Raw genomic sequence first — 8,642 nt, 5'->3', positions numbered from 1 at the left:
CTTCCAACTGTTTCAAGCCTTTCTTTGGGTATGTCCATACTGCGGGCAGGGGTGACACAGACACGGCCACCATGCCTTCTCTCCCCAGCTTCCCCACCGACACCACCTCGTCACCCACAGCTGCTCAAAGGGAAGGGATGGGTGCCTGAGGTGCTCGGACCCCGCCTGGAACTCTCTCCCCAGCAGGGACCTTCACAGCTCCAGTTCCTCCCCACCAGAGGAAGCTTTGGGCCCTGGCATGGCTGGGGGGACACAGCCCCCCTGCTCTGGTGTGGAGCCCGGCATGGCCTGTCCTGCCAACATCGCAGCTCCTCACAGTTCCTGGATCACGCTCTCCATCATGGCTCTCTGTCTGTCCCTGTGCTGCTCAGGAATGGCCACTCTGGCCAGTGCTGAGGCTCCACCTGCAGCTGGTGCCATGGAGGCAGAGGGCTGGAGCACTTGGCCTGATGCCAGGCAGCCACCAGCTGGCCACCACACGCTCCCCCTGTGGCAACCATGAGCCTTGGCACCCCTGTGGAACCCTCCAAACCCACCTCCCATGGGAAAGGCACTTTATTTCAGCTCCTTTAGCTACTCAGCAGCAATCTAGGGCTGCAGCCACCACTCTGCCAGTGCAGATGCCCCTCAGCCCTGCTCCTGCCTGGGTGGCCATGGGAGGAAACACAAGGGAGAAGGAAAGTAGTGCTGGGCCGAGACCCTCAGAAGAGCAGCCATCGTGGCCACAGAGCAAACTACAGCTCGTGCAGCTGCAATGGAGAGCTCAGGGCAGCTGCCAAAGCTGTTACTGCCAGGGGAGGGACCCCAAACGCCAACTATTTCCACAGATGCTAGGTAAACAAGTATGTGGATATGGCCAGGCTCCTGCCAACGAAGAGGCTGTGACTGTACATTTCCCCATCTGAGGGTCTGAGGGCCAGCTCAGACTATCCCAAGAGCAGAGCTCCAGGTCGTCTGCCAAGATGGACCACGCGGGCTGTGATGAGCACACCTACCACAGGCTGTTCCACAGGAGGAGGAAGGCAAAATCAGGTTACTGTAGCAGAAGACACAAGCAGCAGCATGCAGGGCAGTGGTGTAAGCCACGTAAGCGTGTCCTGAGGAAGCAATGCCCCTCCAGTACAAGCACACTGAGGCTGGGGAGCTTTTAAGTGCCTGTGAGACCTGGATAGAAGCACCAGTGCTGATCCATGGGAAGGTATCTACAAGGAGGAACTGGATCAGCCCAGGCCACCAAAGCAGGCCTTGGCTTTTGCAGGGCTACAGTTCAGGGACCGGCTGGACTTCACTCAAACAGGAAGAGGGAAGCAGCAGTCTTTCATACTCCAGGCCTATTGCTCCCCCGTGGCTAGCAAACAGGGCGGGCAGCACTGGACAGGAGGAGGGGGGAATGGGACTCTCACAGCAGGGACAGAAACCAGCTGTGCCCATCACTTGCTGCACAGCACTTGGAGAAATAAGGGTTAGTAATTTGTGGGGAAGTGGCATAGCGCTGAGACACCAGACAAACAGATAAGCCAAAGACAGATCCCAGTAAGGCAATGAAATGCCTTCCCTTAATCAGTTACATCAGTATTTGCAAACTGCAGAGCCAGAGGAGTGTGGGAGGCAATAGCAGCAATGCTGAGTTTGGTCTTGTTCCCACAGTCAGGGCTGCCCGGACCTCACCAGCCAAAGGCCCGGAGCCTGCACACGCTCTGCAACCTGCCAGAGCCTCCAGCTCCACTGCCATGGCTCACATGTGCTGACGGACGGGGCCCTGTCACTGCCCATAGCCCACATGGGACATTGCCACACTCACGCTACTTGGTATAGACACTTTCCTGCCCGTTCTGCCACAGGACAACAATTCAGGACAAGAGTTTTGCTTAGCTGCATCTGCCAGGGATTTGACAAGCCTGATCCAAACCATCCCAGCTGCAAAGTCTACACCCATCCAGAGACGCAGGACCACGCAGCAGCCATTTGTGCATATCACTACTTACGCAACCTGAAAGCGTTAGAAAGCGCAGCTTATGCATCAGCATAGATTTGAGGAGCCAGAACTGGCTTTGGCAGGATTAAGCCAAAAATGTTGACTCCTGCCACTGTATCCAGAAATTGTGCAATTGCCCTTTTCTTTTCCCCCTCCTTTGTGACTCACAGAACTTCCTTACATCACCCTTCTGTTTGGAAAGGGCTTTGTCATTAATCGCTGCTGCTGGTAAGCCAAGAAAAACAGGGTGAAGACACCACATAAGAGCAGACGGTCAGTGCTCAGATGTCACAACACACTCTGCAGGTGTTCATTTGGAAGCGTTAGAGCATCATGAAAGACCACAAACTTCTTGACAGAGGCAGCTATTAAAATAAAGGACACCATCTCTTCTTGGCCTGTATTGCAGAGAAAAGCCACAGACTAGGGCCCAGTTCTTGCAGCACTGCAGGCAGCTCAGCTTTCTTCTTGGCTGGCTGTGGGACAACACCTGCCTTTGAGTTCAGAACATTCGCTTCCGCAACATAAGCACAACCAGCCACAAGTCACCACTCCAGACAAACAGATAAGCCAAAGACAGATCCCAGTAAGGCAATGAAATGCCTTCCCTTAATCAGTTACATCAGTATTTGCAAACTGCAGAGCCAGAGGAGTGTGGGAGGCAATAGCAGCAATGCTGAGTTTGGTCTTGTTCCCACAGTCAGGGCTGCCCGGACCTCACCAGCCAAAGGCCCGGAGCCTGCACACGCTCTGCAACCTGCCAGAGCCTCCAGCTCCACTGCCATGGCTCACATGTGCTGACGGACGGGGCCCTGTCACTGCCCATAGCCCACATGGGACATTGCCACACTCACGCTACTTGGTATAGACACTTTCCTGCCCGTTCTGCCACAGGACAACAATTCAGGACAAGAGTTTTGCTTAGCTGCATCTGCCAGGGATTTGACAAGCCTGATCCAAACCATCCCAGCTGCAAAGTCTACACCCATCCAGAGACGCAGGACCACGCAGCAGCCATTTGTGCATATCACTACTTACGCAACCTGAAAGCGTTAGAAAGCGCAGCTTATGCATCAGCATAGATTTGAGGAGCCAGAACTGGCTTTGGCAGGATTAAGCCAAAAATGTTGACTCCTGCCACTGTATCCAGAAATTGTGCAATTGCCCTTTTCTTTTCCCCCTCCTTTGTGACTCACAGAACTTCCTTACATCACCCTTCTGTTTGGAAAGGGCTTTGTCATTAATCGCTGCTGCTGGTAAGCCAAGAAAAACAGGGTGAAGACACCACATAAGAGCAGACGGTCAGTGCTCAGATGTCACAACACACTCTGCAGGTGTTCATTTGGAAGCGTTAGAGCATCATGAAAGACCACAAACTTCTTGACAGAGGCAGCTATTAAAATAAAGGACACCATCTCTTCTTGGCCTGTATTGCAGAGAAAAGCCACAGACTAGGGCCCAGTTCTTGCAGCACTGCAGGCAGCTCAGCTTTCTTCTTGGCTGGCTGTGGGACAACACCTGCCTTTGAGTTCAGAACATTCGCTTCCGCAACATAAGCACAACCAGCCACAAGTCACCACTCTGCAGCAGGGACAGCCTGCAGCAGGGACAGCCTGCAGCAGGGACAGCCTGCAGCAGGTCCATTGCGGCAACCACCCTGCCCAGGCCTGGGCCACCACCTCCACTCCACGGGTTCAGGGGTGGACACTGCCTTCCCCAAACAGAAACACCCGAATCCTGGCAGGAGACGCAGCTCTAGTGCCTGGCTGGGGCCCTGCTGCTGGGCGGCGGGTGCCAGGCAGCACCAGCCCCAGGAAGCGGTGGGTGCCAGGCAGTACTGGCCCCGGGAAGCGATGGGTGCCAGGCAGTACTGGCCCCGGGAGGCGGCGGGCAGACCGTTAGGATCAGGGCACTGGCATTGCCAGAGGGGTGCGAGCAGGACCGGAGGCTGCCCTGCCTCCATCCCCGCAGGCAGCTCTTGGGGCAGGGCATGCTGCAGGCCCCATAAGCACCCGCCAGGTAATGTTTCCCCCTGATCCTCAATGCAGGGCTGCAATGGAAGGCAGAGGCTCCCCACAGGGCAGGGGGAGGCCACCCCAGCACTCCACATGCCCCCTCACCAGAGTCAGCTGGGGGATGGGGGGGTGGGAGGGCATGCCAGGCCTCCCCCCACCCAAGGCAGCTGTACCACCACTGCGCTTCAGCTACAGGGAAACAGGACCTTTCCTAAACACCCAGCCTGGCAGGCAGGGAGTACCAGACAGAAGAGGCTGTGGTACCCAGGATGTGCTTGGAAACGAATAGAAGGTGTGGGCCAAGAGAAGGGAGCCAAAGACGCTGCCCCAGCACCTTCGTTCTACCACAAACCACCCCAGGACTCAAGAAGCCAGGACCTCTTCCCAGTATGGCCAGTTCTTCTGTGGAGGAGAATAGAGGTGCCTGGCCTTCGTGAGCAAGGGCCCACGCCTGTGCATTCACTCCAGTTGTGATTTCAGCCACAGTTTCTCCTCCAGGAGGGTGGAGAAGGAGCAGGGCCTGCTGTCCCGGGCCCCTGCCGGCCCTGGCACACAGACTGCAGGGACAGAGAGATGCCAGACCCACAGCATAGATTTACTGTGAACACACATTGTCACAACACAGCGCAGAGATCTTTGGGCACAGCTTCACAAAAACATGGAACCTAGCTACAGACAGACACGCAGACTTGTCCATAAATACAGGAGGCGCAGGAGGCACAGCCCTGGCCTGCACTCAGGATGCAGCAGGGACATTCGTGTCAATCTTGCCCTCAGGCTTGTGCTCACAAGTCATTTACATAAATAGGTATTAAATACTTTTCATTTGATATATAATAAAGATTTCTCCTTATTGGTTTCTAATAATCCTGATTTGTTCAAATAGCAGTTTCGTTCCATTTCTGTCACCAAGACTTCAGAGCTGTACCCCACCTGACGCTTGGGGACTAGAAAAAACACCCGTGTGTCCTCCCTGCCCACCTCTCTGCCTCAGCCCAGCAGGAAAGCGCTCAAGTCCACGCCAAACAGACGTTTTCTTGCAAGTGGCAGTCTTGAACCTGATCCCCTTTTTACTCTCCTTCCCACACTCATCCAGAATGGTTTCTGCTTCTCCTAGTCTTCCTGCCATGGACTTGCTGGACCTGTTTTTGCTGGTCAGAGGTGGGAATTGAGAGAGGAGGAAGAAAGGAACAGAGAGGAGGTTGGTGGTTGTGATGGATTTGCTTACTTTGGGCCCAGAATGCCTTTCCCTAAAGGCTATGGGCCAAAAAAATCTCAAGGCAGCATCTGTCCCCTTTGGACTTACCACCCCAAAAGCCTTGACTGTACCAATCCTCTAACTCTGCTGTCCCGGCGAGCACACAGCCCTTGGGACATCATGTCCCCGCTCCATGGAGGTGCCGTGCCAGTACCAAGACTGCATTTGTTGTTCATTTAACAAGGCAGATGGAGCATTGTTTCTTGCCAAATGGCAAAGAGCTGGCTTGTGGAGCAGCAGAGCAGAATCTTCTACACCCCAGAGTCCTGTGGCCTTGGGACGTGGCTTGTTCTGTGCTGCAGACAGCCAGCTGCATGAGGTGCTGTGCAGGAAGCCTCCAGGCTAGAAGCGCTTGCAGCGTGCTGTCCAGTGAGCTGCTAATTCTGCTGAGCCTCCTGACACAGCGGTGGCAGCTCCTCCATGCTTTTCTCAGGAGGCAGTGGCTGCTCCTGGCACGGGTGACCAGACAGAAGCTGGCCTGAGAGACCACTGTCCCCCAGCACCTCCTTGCCTGTATGCTCTGGATCCAACATCTCTTCCAGCAGCTCCTCTTCACAGGGCACCAAGGTCTCCTTGAACAGCCCGGACTGATCCAGACCAGTCATTCCCCCTGAGTACCCCTCCCCTGGCTTCACCCTCTCCCCTACCAGCCTTATATCACACCCTGCACCCCGCTTTGGGTTCCCATTGTTACTGGGCTCTAACATTTCCCTAGCTGATGCTTCTTCATCCAGCTCCACCGTGCTCTTCTCCTCTGGGTAAGAGTCCTCCTCCGCCAGCTCCTTGCACAACTCCAGGGCCCTGCCTGGCTCTGGGCACTTATTCCAGGTCAGGGTCTCTGGTGTACCTGGCTCTGCCACCGACAATCCAGACATCCCCACCTCCACGTCCAGCCCTTGGCATGGAGACTGCCTCTCCTTGTGCTCCGGGGACTGGCTGCTCAGCTGCTCCTCACTCTTTGGGGGACTGACAGACAGTTTCTCAGAGAAGCTGAAGCGAGCGCAGTTGTCCACAGAGGTTGGGGAGGATGGGCCTGCACTGGAGACAGTACTGGAGGGGCCGCTGCTGTCTGCAAAGAGGAAGAAAAATCTTAGACATTTATTTGGTATTTCCCCAGCCCAAAGCCTGGGCAGACCCAAGCTGTTGCAGTCCCACAGTTCTACAGCCCATGGGTGAGGATCATCTACATGCCATGAACCTGGCAGGGGCTTGCTGTTGCTCTTGGGTTCTGCTGTCACTATAGAGCAAAACGTTAAATGGAATGTTGGGCTTTGAGCTGTAAAGCAGTTTCTTTCATTTCTTCTTTATTATGGAACACTCTCAGCTTCAACTTTGCTGCTCATGGTTCCTGACACACACAGTCCCTGAATGTTGAGCTAGCATCACCATGGGAAGGAGAAATATAGCTTCTCCACTAATGCTTATTCTTGCCTTACATTGTACAACGAGCAAAACTAGAGAACAGATCTAGATTATATCTAATCCAATAAAGGGAGAAGGATTAAACAACTGTTTTCAGTCAGATCAGTTCCCTGACCTTGCTGTCCACAGACACACGCTGCTGCCAGCACAAGGAGCACAGAGCCAGGAGAACAGCAGGACTGAGCTTCCAGTGGCAACCTTGACTTGTGTTATCATAGTGCTTGCTGTGCATCTGCTGGCTATCTCTTCCCCTTTGAGCTCTAGTCAGATCTGCAAAGGGGACTAACAACAGTCACCAGCTCTGCAGAGACTATGACAAGTGAGGCCCAGGGGCTGCAGAAAAGCCACTAAGTGAAGAACTAACTGATTGCCTCTCCTGTATGGAACTCTGGTTGAGGCATGTACAGCCTGGCTAGGAAAGAAAGGCATTTCCACACACCAGCAATGAGCCACGTGTCACAGAGAATCACAAGACTTGAGATGAAAATGAAGTGCATTCAGGCCCTCCATGTCCTAGTGCACAAGAGGATGTCTGGAGAGACAGCGTCCCTCCAACAGCAGCTGTCCCCACAATATACAATACTACAGAGTCCCTTTTTGCATCTTTCTTTGAAAGCCTTTTCACAGGGCATACAGCCACTTTCCCTTTTACTTATTTCCCCTTTCCATTTCTGTTCCTTCAAGGGCAGAGCACAGAAACCCTGAGCATGAATACCAGTGCCACCTTTGGGCATCCTTTACTTCCCTCCCTCACCATCATACCCATCGCTGATCAAGATGGGAGAACACTCACACCAAGGGGGCTTATCCGAACGCTGGCGCAACGGCAAAGAGGATGATGACAGGATTCGCTGGGACATAAAGGGGTCTCCTGGTATCTGGCTGCCAATCATTGAATCAAACAAAGCTTCAAGAAAAAAAATAATACACAGATCAGCAATATTCAGACAGACATAAAGGAATGGCTTGTAGCCCAGCAGCCACAAGCAGGCACTCCAGGAAGAGCTCAAAAACAGGCTAAATTCAGAGCCATGCCTGTCCCTCAGCTCCTGGGAATATGAGGCTAAGATTTCCCAAGCTGGTGTTTGTATCCACATCACCAAACTTACCAGCCACAGACAGACCTGGCCGATTACTTGTCTCTCAAGTAAGTGGCCTAGGGTGGCCCTGATCCCATAGCTCACTCTGGAGCTAGGACACCCTGGAACAGGTTTCAGAGACTGCATTTCTTGCCGGTCCTTCTTCTAGCCTACGTTCTGTCCCAACAACGTAAGAGACCAAAAGGCCTCCTGGCCTCAACCCTGTTCTGGCTGACCCAGAGACAAGCCCACCTCACCAGTACCTGCGGTAGACTGGACATGCGATTCGCTGCAGCTCCTGCACACAGCTGTCAGGAACTCGTTGACCTGTCGCAAAGAGAGGGAGTTGTGCAGGGTCTCCAGGGGATAAATGGTGGGAACCATGGAACAGCCTTCAAAACCTGGAAAGAAACCCAATCAGAAAGTGAATAGAGCAAATGGCAACCTAGATCCATGCAGGACCACTCATGGCTGAAGGAGCTGGGCAGTCTGGGATTCAAACACCAGGCACACTTGGACCTAAGGTCACCTCTTCTAGGCCAAGAAAATCACCACTAGTTGGTCACATGCAGTAACAGACCTGAAAGCAAGCGCCCAGGCACACGCAGAAGGAGGGGGAAGAGGAGGAAACGTATCTAGCAACAGTCGTGTTTGACCCTTTTGCTAAAATATATAGTCATGATGGAGAACATGGCACAGTGCCCCACATTTTACAGAAACTAAACAGAATTTGAGTGAAGTCAACAGAATTTCCATGAAAGGACCCCCACTGCTAGTGACACCCCCCCCGGACACAGTCCACCCTCTCCCCACCAGAGAGGCAGCACAGGCTGCTGCGAAGGCCAGGAGCAGCAGAGACCCCCTGCGTGTGCCTGGCAGACCCCCCCCCCCCC

At 53.8% G+C, this 8,642-nt stretch overlaps 1 protein-coding gene across 11 annotated transcripts in view; it reads right to left on the bottom strand.

Moving 5' to 3' along the window:
* Window positions 1–4,564: 4,564 nt before the first annotated feature.
* The window catches only part of PPIP5K1 (diphosphoinositol pentakisphosphate kinase 1), a 51,225-nt gene continuing 47,147 nt past the window's right edge, over window positions 4,565–8,642 (bottom strand). For all 11 annotated transcript variants that reach the window (XM_014952737.1, XM_014952740.1, XM_014952738.1 and 8 more), the window contains 3 exons: window positions 8,013–8,150; window positions 7,464–7,577; window positions 4,565–6,317 (listed from right to left, as the gene is read on the bottom strand). In XM_014952737.1, the coding sequence (XP_014808223.1) occupies window positions 5,626–6,317; window positions 7,464–7,577; window positions 8,013–8,150 (944 nt within the window). In that variant the 3' untranslated portion in view covers window positions 4,565–5,625. The remainder of the gene's footprint in view (window positions 6,318–7,463; window positions 7,578–8,012; window positions 8,151–8,642) is intronic.

Source organism: Calidris pugnax, unplaced genomic scaffold (genome assembly GCF_001431845.1).
Source record: "Calidris pugnax isolate Ruff unplaced genomic scaffold, ASM143184v1 scaffold187, whole genome shotgun sequence".
Lineage (NCBI taxonomy): Eukaryota > Metazoa > Chordata > Aves > Charadriiformes > Scolopacidae > Calidris > Calidris pugnax.
This window is presented reverse-complemented; position numbering and strand designations above follow the sequence as displayed.